The 22,264-nt window shown below is 42.5% G+C and overlaps 1 protein-coding gene across 9 annotated transcripts in view; it reads right to left on the bottom strand.

Moving 5' to 3' along the window:
- The window catches only part of tfec (transcription factor EC), a 145,274-nt gene that overhangs the window by 13,193 nt on the left and 109,817 nt on the right, over positions 1-22,264 (bottom strand). For 6 of the 9 annotated variants that reach the window (XM_078568054.1, XM_078568049.1, XM_078568053.1 and 3 more), the window contains exons 3-4: positions 21,222-21,320; positions 10,923-11,009 (exon numbers count right to left, since the gene is read on the bottom strand). In XM_078568054.1, coding sequence (XP_078424180.1) covers positions 10,923-11,009; positions 21,222-21,320 — 186 coding nt within the window. The remainder of the gene's footprint in view (positions 1-10,922; positions 11,010-21,221; positions 21,321-22,264) is intronic. The other 3 variants (XM_078568057.1, XM_078568051.1, XM_078568052.1) reach the window with 1 other exon arrangement.

Here is a 22,264-nt window from a genome sequence, read left to right as displayed (position 1 = left end):
TTAAATATAAAAAAATTATGGCACAGAAGGAAGCCATTTGAAAAAGAGTTATTCAGTCTAACCTCATCTTCCAGCTTTGGTATGTAGTCCTGTAGGTTACTGCACCGGAAGCAGATATCTCCTCACACCTAGTTTACTGTTGTACCTAAAGTTTTTGATTTTATTCATTGCCAAATTATAACACTAATCTTGAGTAGATTTACAATTTAAACAGCTATAGTTAGTTTGTTATAATTGTTGGAACTGAGTTTAAAAGGTTGACAGAGAACATTTGCAGACATGTACATTAAGGTCTGGAATAAGCAATTTATTAATGCTTGATTCCATGAAATGGTGTTCTTAGCTTAATCTGTAATGAGTAGACAAAGTCAATATTTATGCTGTTATGTGATGTCAGGCAAGTTGTTATATGCAGCTGCTAGATATTTGTAAGATGCTCTGTGTATCCAACATTGTCCCTTCTGATAAATTTTGTTCACTTTTTTTGTTTGTGTTGCTTGATTTCAGTTGCACTGAATGCTCACAGTTTTGTCATGAACCATTTCTCTCTTAAACAGGTTAGTAGTGAGTGGAAGTCCGTAAGCAGTTCACGCACTCATACAAACCATCTGTTGGTGAAATGAATGACAGCACTTACGTTCATTTGCTGAACATTGTTGGAAGTAAATAGTGAAAAACCAATATCAGCTATGTACAATGAACGATAATGCATTTTGGAATACAACAACTTATGACATTAAAGATGCTAAATGAATAAAAGATCCCAAGATGCTTCAAAGTTCAGGGAAGGCCATTCCAGTGGTACAGTTCCCTCTTTCCCCAGTATCCCATGAATCAAAAGCCATTTCTCCCACACCAATCTCTGAATCACACTTTCAACTCTCTGATCTTATATACCCTATGCCAATTTGTTCGTGGGTCTGGTAGCAATCCAGAAATTATTACCTTTGTGATTCTGCTTTTTAATTTAGTTCCTAGCTCTTCATACTGCTGCAGCAGAACCTCTTTTTTATTCCTACCTATGTAGGTTAGAACCCATCTGGACCTCTCCTACCCCAAGGTCCTCTCCAGCCCTGAGAAGATGTCCTTAATCCTGGCGCCAGGCAGAAATAAACAGCCTTCATGCTTCATGCTCTTGGCTGCAGATAACCATGCCTTTCCCCTTAAATATAGTGTCCCCTACTGCAACTACATTCCTTTTTGGTCCCCTGACTTGGATGGCCCTTGCACCCAGGGTATCATGGTCAGTTTGCTCATCCTCCCTGTAGTCCTTCTCTCATCCATGCAATTTGAAAGAACCTGGAACCTGTTGGACAATTACAAGGGCTGAGGCTCCTCCTTTGCCAACTTTTGGATCCCCATACTTGCCTCTCTTATCCCTGACCATGAACGAAATCTAGGGGTGTTTCTGCCTCCTGGAACAAAGTGTCCAGGTAACTTTCTCCCACCCTAATTTATCACCGTGTCCGAAGCTCAGACTCCAGCTCATCAACTCTGAACCAAAGCTCCTCGAGCTGCTGACACTTACTACAGATGTGTTTTCTGTGGATCACACAGACATCCACCATCTCCTCCACGCTACAGTTGCAACATATCACCTGCCCTGTCATTTTGATTTTGTTTGTATTTAACTAATTAGGTTTCAAGTTTAGAATATCACTTGATGATTATTCATAGTTCTATTATATATATGTATGTGGAAAATTTGTTCAAAACTTGTTGTAGCAATTTGCCCAGCCATTTGGCTAATTTATGTTGTGCAGAACCAGTCATAGATATGATGGGGGTAGAGGTATATCACTTTTATGTGCCTCGGGCAACCCATACACATGCAGACACAGTGAGCCATGAAGACGAATCCAATCATATATATCACCCAGCAGCTTGTTGCACTTACATGCAACACGGTGAAGGATTCCTTCCCATTTGCGAAGACCATACATGACTTGCATATCAATAGTAGTGCCATGTCCATGTGCTCATTTGACATTGCTAGCCTTTTCACCAATGTACCACTCAAGGAAGTCAAAGACATTTGCACTGCAGCACAATATCATGGCAATCTAGATCCGCCGCCATTGTGTGAATCAGCATTTATTGAACTTATGAACTCGGCAACTCGCACAGTTTAGTTCAGTTTTAACAACACCATGTATGCCCAAATAGATGGTGTTGCCATGGAACCCCCTCTAGGCATAGCTCTTGCAAATATCTTTGTTGGGTTCCACGAGAAATGCATCTTTGATGGAATCACACCTAACCTGCTACCCTTTGCATATTTCCAATATGTAGATGATATATTTGCTATATTTGAATCTGCAGCTGCATGTAAGAATTTCCTTATACACCTTAATGGGCTTCATCCTGTGCTCAAATTCACCTTTGAAATGAAGCAGTCAAATGAACTCCCTTTCTTTGATGTGCTAGTTGAGAAATCTGCTGGGGGTTCTCTACTCCCATCAATGCAAGTCTACTTTCACTGGTCAATACATGTGTTGGGTTTCTTACCGTTCCATGCGCTATACAATTGACCTTATTGACACCCTGAACCATTTGCTCACCATGAAAGCTTGATGCTGAAATAGGGTGCTTCAAAGCCATTCTGCGAGATAATGACTACTCTGATCAGATCATATCACGCTGTATATCACACAAACTCATGAATGGGCCTAAGGTCGCCACTTTCAGTCCTGAAAATTGCACAGTTTCCTTTAGATTACTCTGGAAGGGTAAGGTCTCTCAAAAGTTTGAGCAACAGGAAAAGCTAGCTATTTCATGCTGCTATTGAGCAGTAGCAGCATGAGTAGTATTCGCCACTAACAGGATGCTGCCATCAAGCCAAAAAGACGTTCTGCCTATCAGACAAATGAGTAATGTGGTATATGAATTTCAGTGCCAGTGTGATGCTAGGTGTATAGGCCGTACATCCCAAAGACTGGCAGATTGTATCTAACAGCATGTCCCAGCCGCTGTTCACAACGGGCAAGGTACAGACCGTACCCAACCAACCCGTGTTGGCAAAACTCAAAACACAGTGTCGAACATTGGATGTGAGTCCACGATTGGACAACATTTGCTAAACAATCCTGAGTGTTCTGCAAGTTATGCTGATAACCAATTTAAGATTACCAGTCAGGCTTGCAGCGTGGTGGCTACATATGTTAATACAATGGACACTGTTCTTTGCAGACAGAAAGAACATGCACACACTTTATGCCTGTTTCACCTGAACAAAACAGGTGACAGGCATACTCTGGTTCATCCCCCCAGGGCAATGCCTTGGCCAATCAGAGTCAACCTGCCTGGCTTGAATTTAAACAAAGCTTGGCAGTTAATTGGCAGTCATCAGTTAACTGGTGCATTTTCCCTGGCAATGCCTCTACCAATCAGAGTCCACTTGCCAACCAATTAGCACTCTCTTCTCATCAAGTATAAACTGTCGCTCCCTTTACAACTGGTAATCATGCAAATGTTCTGGTGAGTACAAGATGAAAAGTTTTGACATGTCTCTTTCTTTCAGCGATACTTATTCATTTTGGTTGGTCATAAGCCAGGGCCCATTGAGTCAATGGGGATGTTTAACCTCTTGAAGGTTGCTTTGAGGACATCCCTAAAATGTTTTGTTGTAGCCCTTGGAGTCTTCCTCCATGGTCAAGTTTGAAGTAGAGTAGTTGCTTTGGGAGTCTGGTGTCAAGCATACGAATGCCATGTCCTGCCTAGTGGAGCTGGTTTTGAGTGATTAGCACCTTGATGCTGGATTGTTGGCTTGGGGAAGGGTGCTCCTGCTGTACCGCCTTTCCTGCCACCAGGCTTGGAGGACCTGGCAAAGGTAGCGCTGGCCGTAATTCTCCAGTGCTTTGCAGTGCCTCCTGCAAGTTGTCCAAGTCTCCAAAACATGTAGGAGTGTGGGGATCACTTCTGCACAGTAAACCATGACCTTAGTTTTGGGTTTGAGATCCTAGTTATCAAATATTCTTTTCCTCAGTCAGCTGAAGGCTGAGCTGGCACATTGGAGATGATGATGAAATTCATCGTCTGTGCCTGCCTTCCTCAAGAGGAGGCTCCCAAGGTATGGAAAATGGCTCACATTTTCCAGGATCTCGCCATTGATCTTGATCATTGGGGGATATGATTTTGGGAGTTGGTTGGAAGAGGGCCGTCATATCGTGGGTGTTTAGTGAAAGTCCTATAGCCTCCAGAGAAGGAGTCAACAACGATCTGGAACTCAGTTTCTGAGTGAGCGCACACACAAATATCATCTGAATACTGAAGCTCTATGACTGAGGTTGGAGTAGTTTTTGGTTTGGATTAAAGGTGGTGTCGGTTGAACAGTTTCCTGTCTGTTATGTAGATTATCTCCATGCCTGTGGGGAGTTTGCTAGAGGAGAGGTGCAGTCTTGCAGGGAGGAAAATGGAGAAGGGTTGTTACAGTCACGCAGCCTTGTTTGACCCCGGGTAGCTAGTGATCAGGAAAGGAAACCTTAATTTTTCTCTCCTCTGTAGCATCTGAGTTAAGGTCAGCTGATTCTGTACAAACCATGAACAAAGCTGGGAGTTTCCAGGTATCTATGGATGAGTACAATGCTATGGACTGCAAATGCTTTCAAGATTTTCATTTATGCCATAGACAAATTATGTAATCACCATGACTTTTCCTACAAGATATAAATAGGACTTGGAGGAATTTTGAGGAGGTAACAAGCAGGATAGATAAATGGGAACCATTGGATGTAGCATATTTGGATTTCCAAAAGGCATTCGACAAGGTACTGCGCATAAGGTTACTTAATAAGATAAGAGCTCATGGTGTTGGGGATAGTATGTTAGCATGGATAGAGGATTGGCTAACTAATAGAAGACAGAGTTGGGATAAGAGGGGCATTTTCAGGATGGCAACCTTTAACTAGTGGAGTGCCAGAGGGATCAGTGCTGGGGCTACAATTATTTACAATATATATTAATCACTTGGATGAGGGAAGTGAATGTACAACCGCCAAGTTTGTGGATGCCACAAAAATAGGTGGTAAATGGCTGAGGATGACACAAAGAGTCTACAGGGGAATATAGACAGGTTAAGTGAGTGGGCAAAAACTTGGCAGATGGAATATAATGTGGGAAAATGTGAGGTTATTCACATTGGCAGGAAGAATAGAGGAGCTGAATATTATTTAAATGGAGAAGGACTGCAGAAAGCTGCAGCACAGAGGGATTTGGGGGTCCTCATAAATGAATCTCAAAAAGCTAGCTAACAAGTTCAGCAGGTAATAGAGAAGGCAAATGGAATGTTGGCCTTTATTTCAAAGGCAATGGAATATAAAAATAGGGCAGTCTTGCTAAACTATACAAGGCACCAGTTAGACCACACCTAGAATACTGTGGACAGTTTTGGCCACCTTATTTAAGGAAAGATATACTGACATTGGAGGCTGTCCAGAGAAAGTTCACTAGGTTGATCCTGGGTATAGAGGGATTTTCTTGAGGAGAGGTTGAGTCGGTTGGGCCTGTACTCATTGGAGTTTAGAAGAATGAGAGGTGACCTTATTGAAATATATAAGATTCTTACGAGACTTGACAGGGTAGATGCTGAGAGGTTGTTTCCCCTTGTGGGAGATTCTAGGACCAAAAGGCATAATCTCAGAGTAAGGGGTCACCCATTGAAGACAGAGATGAGAAGGAATTTCTTCTCTCAGAGGGTAATCAATCTGTGGAATTCTTTACCACAAAGGGCTGTAGAGGCTGAATCATTAAGTATATCCAAGGCTTAGATAGACAGATTTTTGATCAGTAAGGGAATCAAGGGTTATGGGGGAAAAGTAGGAAAGTGGAATTGAGGATTATCAGATCAGCCATGATCTCGTTGAATGGCAGAGCAGACTCGATGGGCTGAATGGCCTACTTCTGCTCCTACATCTTATGGTCTTAATGGACACAACGTTTCACCATCTTCTCCTCGTGAACAAGCCAAAGACTGATACGTATTTCTATTTTTACTTTTACTTTTGGACTCAACTTTTTGTTTCTGATCTGTGTGTATGTGTGTTGCTTTTTTATTTTTTTCTCGGAGTTTTAGTAACTAATAAACTTCATCTTCCTTTGACTCAAGAAGGCCTGGTTAAATTGGCTCCTTCCAAAACATTTGCGTTGGGAAAAGGTAAACATGAGGGAAGGGATCCCATTTAAATTAAATCTTGTTGTGACCAACTGAGGGGGTTGAATGAAGAAGAGGAGCCAGTTCATTCCTCCTCACCCAGGAGCATAACAAAATTGGGGTCACATTCGGGAAGCTAACTTTTTGGGGTATCTTGTCCAGGATCATAACAAATTGGGGATCCTCACCTGGGGACTGGTCGTAATGATATACTAAATGAATCATCAAATGAGGCCATATGGCTTAAACTTAGGAATAAAAAGGGAGCAGCCACATTACCAGGAGTGTACTATAGACCCCAAATAGTGAGAGGGAGATAGAAGAGCAAATATGTAGGCAGATTTTTGAATGCAAAAACAATAGGGCAATAATAGTTGGGGACTTCAACTACCCTAATATCAACTGGAGTACCAACCGTGTAATAGGCACAGAGGGCACAAAATTCTTGGAGAACTTTTTTCAAACAGCACATAACAAGCCCAATTAGAGGCAGTGGAATTCTAGATTTAGTATTAGGAAATGAAGCTGGGTAAGTAGAAGAAGTAGCTGTGGGTGATCATTTTGGAGAAAGTGATCATAATACAATTAGATGTAATATAATTATGGAAAAGGATAGAGATAGAGCAGGAGTAAAAGTTCTAAATTGGGGAAAGATAAATTTTATGGAGATGAGAAGTGGACTGGTTACAGCTACTTGAAGGGAAATCAGTGACAGACCAGTGGGAGGCATTTAAAAGCGAGATTCTACAGGCACAGTCTATACATGTCCCCACAAAGAAAAAGGGTGGTACTGCCAAATCTAGAGCCCCCTGGTTATCTAGAAGTATACAAGGTAAGATAAAGCAGAAAAAGAAAGCTTATGATAGTCACAAAATCTTAATACTGTAGAAAGAGTAAAGAAGTGTAGAAAGTACAGAGGTGAAGTAAAAAAGGTAATTAGGAGAGCAAAAAGAAAATATGAAAAAATATTGGCAGATAAAATCAAAGAAAACCAAAAGACGTTTACCAGTACATTAAGAGCAAGAGAATAACTAAGGAAAGGGTAGGGCCTATCAGAGATGTACATGGTAGCTTGTGCTCTGATGCAGAAGATGTGGGCAGTGTTCTTCACTAAGGAGAGGGATGATGCAGAGATTCTAGTTAAGGAAGAGTGTGAAATTTTAGATACAATAAGCATAGTGAGAGAGAATATACTGGAGGGACTGACATCCTTGAAGGTGGATAAGTCACCAGGGCCAGATGGGTTATCTCCCAGGCTGTTAAAGGAAGCCCAGGAGGAAATAGCGGAAGCTCTGAGAATCATTTGTCCAATCCTCACTAGATATAGGCAAGGTACCAGAGGATTGGAGGTCTGCAAACATTGTACCATTATTTAAAAAGGGTGTGAGGGATAGACCAATTAACTATAGGCCAGTCAGTCTGACTTTTGTGTTGGGGAAATTATTAGAATTAATTCTGAAAGACAGGATAAACTGTCACTTAGAAAAGAACAGATTAATCAGGGATAGTCAGTATGGTATTGTTAGGGAAAGTTTGTGCCTTACTAATGTAATTGAATTTTGTGAGGAAGTACCAAAGAGGATTGATGAGGGTAGTGATGTTGTCTACATGTATTTCAATAAGGCATTTGACAAGGTCCCACATGGCAGACTGGTCAGGAAAGTGAGATCCCATGGGATAGAGGGGGTGATGGCGAGTTGGATTCAAAATTGGCTCAGTGACAGGAAACAAAGGCTAATGGTCAATGGATGTTTTTGCAAATGGAAACCGGTTTCCAGTGGCATTACGCAGGGCTCAGTGTTGGGTCCCTTGCTGTTTGTTGTACATATTAATGATTTGGACTTAAATATGGGTGGCATGAATGGGAAATTTGCAGATGACACAAAAATTGGCTGTGTAGTTGATAGTGAAAATGAGAGCTATTGTCTCCAGAATGGTTTGGTTGAGTGGATGGAAAAGTGGCAAATGGAATTCAATCCAGAGAAGTGTGGGGTAATGCATTTGGGGAGGGCAACCAAATCTAGGGAATATACAATAAATGGGAGGACATTGGGAGGGGTAGAGGAAATGACAGACCTTGGAGTACTTGTTCACTGGTCCCTGAAGGTGGCAGGACAAGTGGGTAAGGTGGCAAAGAACGCATATGGAATGCTTTCTTTTATTGGATGAGATATAGAATACAAAAGCAGGGAGGTAATGATAGAACTGTATAAAACACTAATCAGGCCAAAGCTGGAATTTTGTTTACAGTTCTGGTCACCACATTACAGGAAGGACATACTTGCTCCGGAAAGACTACAGAGTAGATTTACAAGGACTTGAAAATTGCAGCTATGAAGAAAGATTGGATAGGCTGGGGGTGTTTTCCTTGGAACTGAGGAGGCTGAAGGGTGACCTGATTGAGGTGTACAAGATTGAGCGGTGGGTGTTTGGAATTCGCAGCCTGGTTTGGTGGTGGAGGCAGAAACCCTCAACTCATTTAAAAGGTACCTGGATCTGCACCTAAAGTGCAGTAACCTTGCAAGGCTATGGACCGGGTGCTAGAAGGTGGGATTAAAATGGGCAGCTAGTTTTTAAAATTTTTTTACTTTTTGGCTGGCGCAGACACAATGTGCTGAATGGCCTCTCTCTGTGCGGTAACTTTTCTATGGTAATGCTGGCTGGCTGAACAATAAATATTAGCCAGCAGTGGGGAGAACTCCCCAGCTCTTCGTGGAACAGTGACATGGGATGCTTTTAAATATGTGCTTTCTCTCACGTACTTTGATTTATGCAGCTTCTAATGTTTATCTTTAACTTGTGAAACCTCTCTAGAAATGCTGCAATGCCTGTCCATTATTTCCACATTTAGTAATTGAGGAGATTGTTTCGCCATTTCCAGTAAGCATGGCTGGCATTATACTGGGAATTTGCTGAGAAAGAAACATTGGTTTAAAGTGTAAAACCCCATTCAACATTAAACTCTGCACTTAACCCCATGTAAACTAATCAAATCACAAAAAGTAATGGATGACTTTAGAACCTATACCAAATTCAATTTGTAGCAATACAGCAGGCTAACTAATGCAGTTTCGGAAGATAGTCTCCCCTATAAACAATGTTACATTATAGTATTAGAGACAGCTAACCTACGTGGGAAAAATAATGTTAAATTTTAGCTAATACTTTAAAAAAACCTGCACAAAAGGCAAAATATTGCAGTGACACGTTTAATATGAGTGCTTATTTTTGAAAGATTAATTAATCGCTCTTGCTGTCAATCCTTTTTACTTTGGGCAGGATTTTCCCTTCGTCGAGCGGACACGGCAGGTGGGCCTGGGAACGGCTGCAAAACGGACCGCCGCCCGCGATCGGGCTCTGACCGCCATTTCATGCTGGCTGACCAATTAACAGCCAGCCAGCGCGAAACGCGTGCTGAGAGCCTCGGTGCTGCTGGGGTGGGGGGGGGGGGGGGCGGGATGAGCACGAGCGCTGAAGTCTGCGCATGCGCGGGGGAGTGCGCACTGAAAGCTCCCTGAAGGCACAGAGCTGCCTCCAGGGAGCTGAGGAATTTTAAAATGAAAAGTAAAGATTTCACAAATGATATTAACATGTCCCCACATGTGACTCAGTCACATGCAGAGGGACATGTTAAAAATTATGTTAAAAGGTTTTTTTTTAATTTACTGTTGGAAACCCTGTCCCGTCCGTGGATGAGGTTTCGTCAAAAATGCAAAGGCTGCCTGGCCTATTCGCCCACCCACCAACCGTAAGGCTGGATGGGCAGTGAAAAACATATTTAAATTAATTGATTAAGGGCCTTAATAGGCCTCTTAATTGTTGGTGGGCGTGCGGCCGACTCTCGCACGCGCCCACCGACCGAAATATCGCACAATGACATCGGGACAGTCGCCCAATGTCATCGCACACTATTTTACAACCGATCAGGTCGGGCGCGTGCCTGCTCAAGGAACGAAGAATTCTGCCCTTTGTCTTTAGAGAATGCTCAAATTTGGATTGCTTTGTAAAATACCAAAAAAGAATGAGAATTCAAACAATTATAACCACTTAGTGATTTTATGTTATAGTCAGTGAATAAAATCATTGCAAAGCTGTTAATAATTACATCACAAAAGGCTTGACACTGTGTTCTCCCATTTGTACTTGGTTACTTTATAATCCATTGATGATAACCTTTGAAGTTGAAAGGTCTCACAGGAGACAAAAACATCTAAACTGCATTTGAAACACTGCAAGGTGCTTACATATTGACTCAAAATATCACATTGTTATTTTTGCGATACCCAGCACTTAATTACCCTTAATATTATAGCAATTCTCTTCCCTGAAGACCTATTAAAAAGGCAATAATATTCTTCATGCATGCCTCATCTTAGACCCATTTTGAATGTAACTTTTGAATATAGTATGCGAGAGGAAATCTATTGCAGTAGGCTTAGGAAAAATAATCAGTAAATTCTTACTACTGAATAGTAAAGGAGAATTATGGAAGACTGCACAGTTCCAAGAATGTTCCAAATTTGAACTGTTATTTGAATAAGCAAAGCCATTGCAAGTTTGCTACTTTTTCACTTCTGATGCGGAAATGCTGAAGCTGCTACCCTTGTAGGCCTCTATATTCAGTACAGAACTGCTCTACTGAGGTAATGTATTCCATTACAGTTATCTCAGATAAGATATTTTAATTTTGCATAAATTCCTCAATAAAATGTCTCCAAAATCTACTGACTTTATAAATATAGTCCAAACAATAATAAGCAAACCTATTTCTTACCAGTTTTATTTTCTGTGACTCTATAAACTCCATAATAGTAATTGCTTTGTTTTTCTCCTTCATTTTGACTTTCCTTCTTTCTTGGAGCTGCGATGTGAGCAGGAGTTAGAGCACATGTGCTAAACATCATTTCACATAAACAAGTGAACTCTGACTCCTTGGACTTTAACACTAGTCTGATATAGAATTTATTAAGAGCAAAATAGTTCTCCTGCAGGCTGTTCAGCTCTTTGATGTTATGTCGAGCAGTGCAATTGTTAATGTTTGCTGACTTACAAGAAGCTATTTAAACAGAAGTTAAACAGCAGGGTGAAAAATCAACAAAGCTGTGTTTCACTATCTGATATTTGAAAGGAAAGGAATATCCCAAGATGGATATCAGAGATTTTACTTTTCAGCACTTGCCATGAATAATAAAAAGTTGTCTTTATCTTTAATTTTCTCATTGCTTCTAGAAATATTCTTTCCAAGTTGCATTCAGCATAGTGGGTACCAGCAGTAATTTTGGTTGTAATACTCATAATGCCTAGAAATAATGGCATCAACACCTTGCAATCTTGAATAGCAGGAGATGATTGCAAGGTGCCTGCACGTTAGCTAATAACTATTTGAGTACCATGCTTCATGGATAAGCACCAAAATAATGGTAACATTTGCCTATCCTAATGAGAATATTCAAGTTCAGATCACTTTCAACACTATGCTTTTGTCATTCATTGCTACTAACAAAATAATAATTGTTTCATAATCTTTGGAATTATGTTTTATTTGATAAGCGATAGATTCATTGCGCAATTTAAAACCATCAATCTGTTCAATATGAAAAACATAATGGTAAAAAATTGGTACTTGTGCCCATTTTTCGGGCATAAAATGGTGCAAAATATGACTGAGGTTACGATTATACTGAAACATTAATTCTGTATATTGGGGAACCTTGCACATGGGATACAGGGTAATTTGATAAGGTGGATTCAAAATTGGCTTATTTGTAGGAGACAGAGGGTGATGACAGAAGGATGCTTTAGTGACTGGAAGCCAGTGTCCAGTGGCGTACCACAGGGATCTGTGCTGAGTCCCCTATTATTCGTCATTTATATAAACGACATAGATGGCTATGTGGGGGTTAGGATTAGTAAGTTTGCAGATGACACAAAGATTGGCCGGGTGGTTAACAGTGATGTTGAGTATCTTGGGCTACGGGAAGATATAGACGGGATGGTCAAATGGGCAGATAAGTGGCAGATAGAATTTAACCCTGAAAAGTGTGAGGTGATACACTTTGGAAGGAGTAATTTGACAAGGAAGTATTCAATGAACAGCATGACACCAGGAATTTCTGAGGAGCAAAGGGACCTTGGCGTGTGTGTCCATAGATCTCTGAAGGCGGAGGGGCATGTTAGTGGGGTGGTGAAAAATGCATATGGGACTCTTGCCTTTATCAATCAAGGCATAGATTACAAAAGTAGGGAGGTTATGTTTGAGTTGTATAGAACCTTGGTGAGGCCACAGCTGGAGTGCAGTTCTGGTTGCCATGTTAAAGGAAGGGTGTGATTGCACTGGAGGGGGTGCAGATGAGATTCATCAGGATGTTGCCTGAGATGAAACATTTAAGTTATGAAGAGAGGTTGGATAGACCTGGGTTGTTTTTGTTGGAACAAAGAAGGCTGAGGGGCGACCTGATCGAGGCGTACAAGATTATGAGGGGCATGGACAGGGTGGATAGGGAGCAGCTGTTCCCCTTAGTTGAAGGGTCAGTCACAAGGGGATATAAGTTCAAGGTGAGGGGCAGGAGGTTTAGGGGGGATGTGAGAAAAAATCGTTTTTTACCCAGAGGGTGGTGACAGCCTGGAATGTACTGCCTGGGAGGGTGGTGGAGGCGGGTTGCCTCACATCCTTTAAAAAGTACCTGGATGAGAACTTGGCACATCATAACATTCAAGGCTATGGGCCAAGTGCTGGTAAATGGGATTAGGTAGGTAGGTAGGTCAGGTGTTTCTCACGTGTCAGTGCAGAAGGGCCTTTTCTGCACTCTGTTATTCTGTGATCCTGTTTCTCTCTCCACAGACACTGCTAAGTATTTCCAGCATTTTCAGTTTTTATCTATTGTTATACAGATAGGTTTACTCCTGGCAACAGATTCCATTATACTAAATGGAATGGAAGGAAGACTAATGGATCTGTTTTCACTCTGCTCATACTTTTCCAGTGTCCCTGTTCCTCAGTGTGGCACAAGTTTCCTTCCTATTCTCTCTGCACTCTGAGGGAAATAACATTTATTCCTGAGGATTTATTTGTTTTGAACTATTCCAGTCATAGACAGGCTTCCATTTCATTTCTATCAAAGGCATTAATTTGCTTAAATGGTCTATTTGGGGAAAGCATTTTATTCAATCAAGGATGTCCCAATCAAGGAGGGAGGGAAGATTTCTGAGGCTGAAGGGCCAATAGAAGGCCATGCAATGATGACGCTTTGGGAGCACCACCATTTGAGTTGGGAGCTGTTGATGCCTGCAGAAAGAGAGAGAGAGAGAGAGAGAGGGTGTATCACAATGGATGTGCCCTCTGTAGACCAGTTTTTTAAAAATTGATTTCTAAACTGCCACAGCAATAGTCCATGAGACAACCCCTTCATTAGACAGCCAGCAGCCACAGCTGTGGCCCGACAGCCATGGTGGATGTGGGATGGGTCACTCAGAGTGAAGCACTGCCCTCCCCCACACCCCTGTCTCTCACCTGTAGGCTATCTCCTCTCATTGGCTGTGTTTTGACTGCCATGAGGCCTGCCAGTCAACTGAAAATTCCACTTGGCGCATGAGAGAGGCCTTTAACAGATCCCTCAATTATCTCAATTGACTACCCACTGCTTACGGAGGAAGACATAGCTGTTCAGCCCTCAATCCAACTTTTTGGAAAATGGCTCTAGAGTGGGATGGTGCCAGCAAGTTCTCACGCCAGCTGGTGGTGCGAAATTCTGGGCCTACCCGCCTCCAGTTCCCATCCCCATCAGCCTCCCAAAACCCTAACCAATTACTCTCTGTTTAGACTATGCAATTGTTCTTTCTCTCTTGTTTCCTTTTTACCCCACTGATAACCCTGAGTTTTCTGTCAGTGAGCTCTTCCCTATTTTTCTGTATGGGTTTTGTAGAGATTTTCTTTTAATTCTTTTTTCACCTTAATTTTGTTTGTTCATCCATTTGTAGTCAAATTCATTTAATCTGCGTTTGTTGGTTTTAAGAATGTTATCCAGAATATTCAGAATTATTTTTCTCCAGCCCTCTGTGGTTAAAGGTGTTTTTAGGCATACACCAGGCAAATGTGTATTTGATTACTAAACATGAGGGGAAAACTGAGCCTAGGAAATTAATAAACTCCTAATTTAAAATTACAGTACCACTCCTGACACTGCAGACTTCTTTTTAATATTCTTTCATGGGATGTGGGCATTGATTGCCCACCCCTAATTGCCCTTCAGAAGGTGGTGGTGAGCCACCAACTTTAATTGCTGAAGGCCGTGTGGTGTAGGTATACCCACAGTGCTGTTAAGGAGGGACTTCGGTGAAAGAATGGTGATATAGTTCCAAGCAAGGATGGTGTGTGGCCTGGAGGGCAATCCGCTTGGTAGTGTTCCCATACATCTGCTGCCCTTGCCCTTAGAGGTGGTAGAGGTCATGGGTTTGGAAGCTGCTATTAAAGGAGCCTTGGTGAATTGCTGCAGCACATCTAGTAGATGTTACACACTGCTGTTTCTTTGCATCAGTGGTGAGGGGAGTGAATGTTTAAGGCGGTGGATGGGGTGCCAGTTAAGTGGGCTGCTTTGTCCCCGATGGTGACAAACCTCTTGAGGGTTGTTGGAGCTGCACTCATCCAGGCAAGTGGAAAGTATTCCATCGCACTCCTGACTTGAACCTTGTAGATGGAGGACAGGCTTTGGGGAGTCAGGAGGTGAATTCATCGCTACAGCATTCCCAGTCTCTGACCTGCTCTTGTATTTATGTGTCTGGTCCAGTTCAGTTTCTGGTCAATGGTAACCCCCAGGAGTTGATAGTAGGAGATTCAGCAATGTTAATGCCATTGAATGTTAATGAGAGATGGTTAGATCATTTCTTGTTGGAGTTGGTCATTGCCTGGCATTTGTGTGGCGCAAATGTTACTTGCTACTTATCAGCCCAAGGCTGAATATAGTGCAGTTCTTGCTGCATACTGCTTCGTTATCTGAGGAGTGGCGAATAGTGCTGAACATTGTGCAATCATCAGCGAACATCCCACTTCTGAGATTATGATAGAGGGAAATTATTGATGAAGTAGCTGAAAATAATTGGGCCTAGACATGATCCTGAGGAACTACTGCATCAATGTCCTGGGACTGAGATGATTGACCTCCAACAGCCACAAACATCTTCCTTTGTGCTAAGTATGACTCCAACCTGTGGAGAATTTTCCCCCCTGATTTCCATTGACTCTAGTTTTGCTAGGGCTTCTTGATGTCACACTCAGTCAAATACTGCCTTGATGTTAAGGACAGTCATTCTCACCTCACTGCTGGAGTTCAGCTCTTTTATCCATGTTTGGACCAAGGCTGTAATGAGATCAGGAGTTGAGTGGCCCTGGCAGAACACAAACTGAGCGTCAATGAGCAGGTTATTGCTAAGTAAGTGCTGCTTGATACGAATATACTTATGAATTAGGAGCAGGAGGAGGCCACTCAGCCCCTCGAGCCTGGTCTGCCATTTCATAAGATTGTGGCTGATCTGATTGTAACCTCAACTCCATATTCCCACCTAACTCCGACACCCTTTCACCTCTTGTTTATCAAGAATCTATCTAACTCTGCCTTAAAAAATATTCAAAGATTGCTTCTACCTCCTTTTGAGAAAGAGTTCCAAAGACTCACTCTCTTCTGAGAGAAAATTTCTCCTCACCTCTGTCTTAAACAGGCAATCCTGTATTTTTAAACAGTGACCCCTAGTTCTAGATTCTCCCACAAGAGGAAACATTCTTTTCACATCCACCCTCTCAAGACCCCTCAGGATCGTATACATTTCAATCAAGTCACCTCTTTAATCTTATAAACTCCAGTGGATACAATCAGAGCATGTCCAACCTTTCATCATAAGGCAGCCCTCCCATTCCAGTTATTAGTTTAGTAAACCTTCTTTGAACTGTTTCAATTTTTTTTTTTTTATTTATTCATGGGATGTGGGCTACACTGGCTAAGCCAGCATTTATTGCCCATCAGAGGGCATTTAAGAGTCAACCGCATGCTGTGGGTCTGGAGTCACATGTAGGCAAGACCAGGTAAGGACAGCAGATTTCCTTCCCTAAAGGGCATTAGTGAACCAGATGGGTTCTTACAACAATCAACAGCAGTTTCATGGTCTTCAGCAGACTTTTAATTCCAGATATTTATTGAATTCAAATGGGATTCAAACCTGGGTCCCCAGAGCATTACCCTGGGTCGCTGGAACACTAGTCAGTGACAATACCACTACTCCACCGTCTCCCCCTAAATACATTTACAATTTCCCTTAAATAAGGAAACAATGGCACTGTTGACAACCCCTTCCATCAATTAATGATAGAGAGTAGACTGATCAGGCGATAATTGGCCTGGTTGCATTTGTCCTGTTTTTAGTTGAGAGGACATACCTGGGAAATTTTCTACTTTGCCAGGTCGATGCCAGTGTTGTAGCTGTACTGGAAAAAGTGTGGCTCGGGACATGGCTAGTTCTGGAGCAAAAGTCTTCAATACTATTGCTGGAATATTGTCAGGATCCATTGCCCTTGCAGTATCCAGTACTTTCAGCCATTTCTTGATATCACGTGGAGTGAATCATTTGGCTGAAGACTGGTATCTGATGCTAGGCTCCTCAGGAGGAGACTGAGATGGATCATCCACTTGGCACTTCTGACTGAAGATTGTTGCAAATGCCTCAGCCTTGTCATTTGCATTGATGTGCTGGGCTCCCCCATCATTGAGGATGGAGATATTTGTGGTGCCACCTCCTCCAGTGAGTCATTTCATTGTCCACCATCATTTATGACTGGATGTGGCAGGATGGTTGAGCTTAAATCTGATCCGTTGGTTGTGGGATCGCTTAGCTCTGTCAATCACATGCTGCTTCCGCTGTTTGGCATACAAATAGTCATGTGTTGCAGCTTCACCAGGCTGACACCTCATTTTTAGGTATGCATGGTGCTCCCCTGGCCTGCCCTCCTGCACTCTTCCTTGAATCAGGGTTGATCCCCCACCTTGATGGTTATGGTGGAGTGGGGGATATGCCAGGCCATGAGGTTACAGATTGAGGTTGAATACAATTCTGCTGCTACTAATGACCATGGATGCCCAGTTCTGAGTCGCTAGATCTGTTCCAACTTTAACACAGTGGCAGTGCCACACAACATGATGGAGGGTATGCTCAATGTGAAGACGAGGCTTCATCTTCACAAGGACTGTGGGGTGGTCACTCCAACCAATATTGCCATGAAAAGATGCATCTGCGACAGGTAGATTGGTGAGGACTAGGTCAAGTTTTTTTTCCCCCCTATTGTTGGTTCCCTTACTACCTGTTGCAGACCCAGCATAGCAGTTAGGTCCTTTAGGAATCGGCCAGCTTAGTCAGTGGTGGTGCTACCGGGCCACTGTTGGTGATGGACATTGGAGTCCCCCACCCAAAGTATATTCTGCTCCTTTGCCACCCTCACTGCTTCCTCTAAGTGGTGTTCAACATGGAAGAATTCTGATTCTGATCAGCTGAGGGAGGGCAGTCGGTGGTAATTGTTCTGTTGTGATATAAAGACACCAACCACTTATAAGGAATTCTGTAAACGCATTGTGGGTTCATTTATTTCGACTAGCCAAATGGGAACATATATGCATGAATATAAAGATTAAAGACTGCAGAGCTGTGAGTACTTGAAAAGCAAAAGTGAGATTAAACTGAATCACATGACACATTTCTCCCCTAGTGATGCCATGCTCCTATCCCTTAAAGGCATATTACAACAGTAATCAGCAGGAGGTTTCCTTGCCCATGTTTGAGCTGATGCCATGAGACTTCATGGGATTTGGAATCAATGTTGAGGACCTCCAAGGCAATTCCCTCCCAACTGTATATCACTCAGCCGCCACCTTTGGTGGGTCACTACTGTGGTGGGACAACGTATAACCAGGAGATGGTGATGGTGGTGTCTGGGATGTTATCTGTAAGGTATGATTCCTTGAGTATGACCATGTCAGGCTGTTGCTGGACTAGTGTGTGGGACAGTTCCTCCAATTTTGGCACAAGCGTCCAGATGTTAAATCAATAAAAACAGAAAATGCTGGAAGAACTCAGCAGGTCTGGCAGCATCTGAGGAGAGAGAAACAGAGTTGACGTTTTAAGTTCATATGACTCTTCTTCAGGGCTCCTGATGTTAGTCAGGAGAACTTTGCTTGGTCGACGGGGCTGGGTGTCCATTGTCATTTCCTCTACAGTGGCGTAGTGGTATTGTCATCTAGAGACCCAGGGTAATGCTCGGGGAACCTGGGTTTGAATCCCACCATGGCAGATTGTGGAATTTGAATTCAATTTAAAAATCTGGAATTAAAAGTCTAATGATGACCGTGAAACCATTGTCGATTGTCGTAAAAACCCCATCTGGTTCACTAATGCCCTTTAGGGAAGGAAATCTACCGTCCTCCCCTGGTCTGGCCTACATGTGACCCCAGACCCACAGCAATGTGGTTGACTCTTAACTGCCCTCTGAAATGGCCTAGCAAGCCACTCAGTTGTATCAAACCGCTAAAAAGTCAGTAAAAAGGAATGGCACTGGACAGACCACCTGGCATCGACCTAGAACAACGGTAAACTCAGCCCTGTTGACCCTGCAAAGTCCTCCTCGCTAACAGGTGTTGGCTTGTGCCAAAATTGGGAGAGCTGTCTCATAGGTTGGTCAAGCTACAGCCTGATATAGTCATCCTCATGGAATCATACCTTACAGATAATGTCCCAGACACCACCATCAATATCCCTGGGTATGTCCAGTCCCACCAGCAAGACAGACTCAGCAGAGGTGGCGGCACAGTGGTATACAGTCAGGAGGGAGTTGCCCTGAGAGTCCTCAACATTGACTCTGGCCCCCATGAAGTCTCATGGCATCAGGTCAAACATGGCAAGGAAACCTCCTGCTGATTACCATGTACCGCACCCCACCACCCAACCCCTCAGCTGATGAATCAATGCTCCTCCATGTTGAACACCACTTGGAGGAAGCACTGAGGGTGGCAAGGGTGAAGAATGTACTCTGAGGGGGGAACTTCAATGTCCATCACCAAGAGTGGCTCAGTAGCACACCACAGACCAAGCTGGCTGAGTCCTAAAGGACATAGCTGCTAGACTGAGTCTGTGGCAGGTGGTGAGGGAACCAACAAGAGGGAAAAACATACTTGACCTCATCCTCACCAACCTGCCTGCCGCAGCTGCATCTGTCCATGACAGTATTGGTAGAAGTGACCGCACAGTCGTTGTGAAGACAAAGTCCCCTCTTCAAGTTGAAGATACCCTCCATCGTGTTGTGTGGCACTACCATCGTGCTAAATGGGATAGATTTTGGACAGATCTAGCAACTCAAGACTGGCATCCACAAGGTGCTGTAGGCTATCAGCAACAGCAGAATTGTACTCAACCACAACCTGTATCCTCCCCCACTCTACCATTACCACCAAGCTGAAGGATCATCCCTGGTTCAATGAAGAGTGCAGGAGAGGATGCCAGGGGCAGCACCAGGCATACCTAAAAATGAGTTGGCAACCTGGTGAAGCTACAACACAGGACTACTTGTGTGCCAAACGGCATAAGCAGCAAGTAATAGACAGAGCTAAGTGATTCCAAAACCAACCAATTGGAGTAAGAGCTAACTCCAATGGATATAGGCCTAGCCTGTTCAACCTTTCTTCATAAATCAACACCTTCATACCAGTGAACCTTCCCTGAACTGCTTCTAAAGCAATTATATCTTTTTTAAATAAGGAGACCAAAACTGCACACGGTAATGGTCACATAACCCATTGATTCTTTATGCTGCAGAACACACATGAACAATAGACTGTGGCAACAGTCTCATGAGCAGTCAGAATTCTTCAACACCTACAGCAGAGATAGAGTAAAAATTAATAGTGACATTAAAAAATATAAAATGCCTGTCTGGACTCATCAAATTAGAGGAAAAACTTGCTATTCTGGCCAAGTGATATTTTTCTTGAAAGTAGGATTTTATATCATACTTTAACATTTTCACTATAAAATCTCCTATGTGGCTTTAGTAGCACTGTTAGGTTGAAATCTGTAACCTGAACTTTTGAATAGAAGGTGATGCTGATGACATAAAAACAGCATGGTTAATTCAACTCTCTCCCTGCTCCCAGTGGAACATCAAGTGTAGGCCTGCCCACCACATAGAAATGGAATCAAGTACTCAATTTGCATTAAAGTGGACAAGGGTTAGGTAGCATGGACAGCTCTGCAAATACTTCTTATGACATTACAGAAGAAGTTGAATCCTCCCCTCAAAATAACATTAACATCAAAATTACAGTTGCCTTTTTGCTGTGTTTTTTTTAAACTCCGTCTGCACATTTAGAAACAGGCACAGTGTCATTGTGATTTTAGTCTTCTCCAGCAGAAGATTACAATAATATAACATGATATGGTTTTGGTGCATTTAGAGCAACTAATCTGCAACAAAATATGCAAATGCTTGAAAATAAAGCAAAATACTGTGGATGCTGGAAATCTGAAATAACAGAAAGTGCTGGAAAAACTCAGCAGGCCTGGCAGCATCTGTGGAGAGAGAAACAGAGTTAACATTTCAAGTCCATATGACCCTTCTTCAGAGTTAAAGAGAAGTAGAAATGTGATGGATTTTATACTGTAATAAAGGGGGTGGAGCAGGTGGAGCAAAATAGAAGGTCAGGGATAGGTGGGAGCTAAGGAGAGATCGACAAAAGTGTATAATATATTGCATAAAAATGCTTTATCCATAACATTGAACAATAAATTCAAGACCTACGTAAGTGGAATTGCTTTTCCACCTGTTCATAATTCCTTGAACCATCTTCTAGTTTACCTGTTGTCATGAAAGAAATGCTACAGAGAATGGTTAAGATTAAATATTTTCTCTCATTTTAAGTGATATGGAAGAAAGAACAAAACATTTGGAGTAGACCAAAGTTGGATCTTTAGTCCATCCCACCCTGTTCTCCAGTGCCCCTAAATCGACTGGTTGCTAAAGACGTCTCTTTCCTCTATCAGTACTTACTGTGTTATGGATGAGGGGAGGTGGCTCCAAACAACCGAGAGAATCTTCGTTGAAGCAACTTGATTCCAAACTGATTATATCATCGATAACATCATCCATCTAAAAACAATATGTGGTTTGCAGGTGAAAATGACATTTTCAGAATAAAGTGCCCTCAACTTTATTTTTAATGACAATCAAAAGGGAATGGGCTAGCCACTGCAATACATCACAAACCCTGAGTAAAGTCATTGTATTTCCCATGTCTTCATTCATAGTGATAAACAAGTGCGGACAAGAAACCCATGTTGGCATGACTGTTACGTGTTATACATGTATATGGCTTTCATTTGAAAACATAGCTTTTAGAAAAGGGAACAAAACACAGCTCTGTCAAGCCCTATCCCATCCAGGGTTGTGTGTGGTTTTGGGTATTAACTCAAAACAATTGCATTGTTAATCTGTTTTAATTTTTGTATTTCTGACATTGCTGCAACCAAAATCAATGAGAAATAAAAAAATATTGCTCTGTGGTCGCTGAGGCATTGCCATTGAATGACTGGGTAGCCTCAGTTTCCACATTACTATCAAGTAACTTTATAGGGATGCTATGTCAATGTTCAGCCTGTTGAGTTGCACGTTGATCACAGCTGTCTTGCTATCGACCAACTGTAAGTCATCTGTCAGGCCCGTGCACATTGTCCTAATGTCCCAGCTTGCCAACCGAAGAGTTGGCATCTTCTTTCTTTTTGTTTGTTTGCCTGGTGCGATGGAGGCTGTCCACCTATTAAGCAGAGACTATAAACTCCAAGCACCCATTGAAGCTGATGGACCAAGGCAGGTCAACACCATTCTAATCGAAAGCTGTCCGAGTTGAGGTGGGTGGTGGCAGAGCAGTGGGACACAATGAGTCTTCCCACTGTTGGAGATGGCCTGTAGGATCTGTTCTCTACGCCAATTGAGTGGGGTTTATCACTCATAACTGCTGTTTCCCCTGTTGCATTAACACTGTGATACTGGAGTCTTCTCTCTGGGACACAAGCCTGGGAAAAATTTATGAAGGC

Source organism: Cetorhinus maximus, chromosome 22, assembly GCF_964194155.1.
Source record: "Cetorhinus maximus chromosome 22, sCetMax3.hap1.1, whole genome shotgun sequence".
NCBI classification, from domain to species: domain Eukaryota; kingdom Metazoa; phylum Chordata; class Chondrichthyes; order Lamniformes; family Cetorhinidae; genus Cetorhinus; species Cetorhinus maximus.
This window is presented reverse-complemented; position numbering and strand designations above follow the sequence as displayed.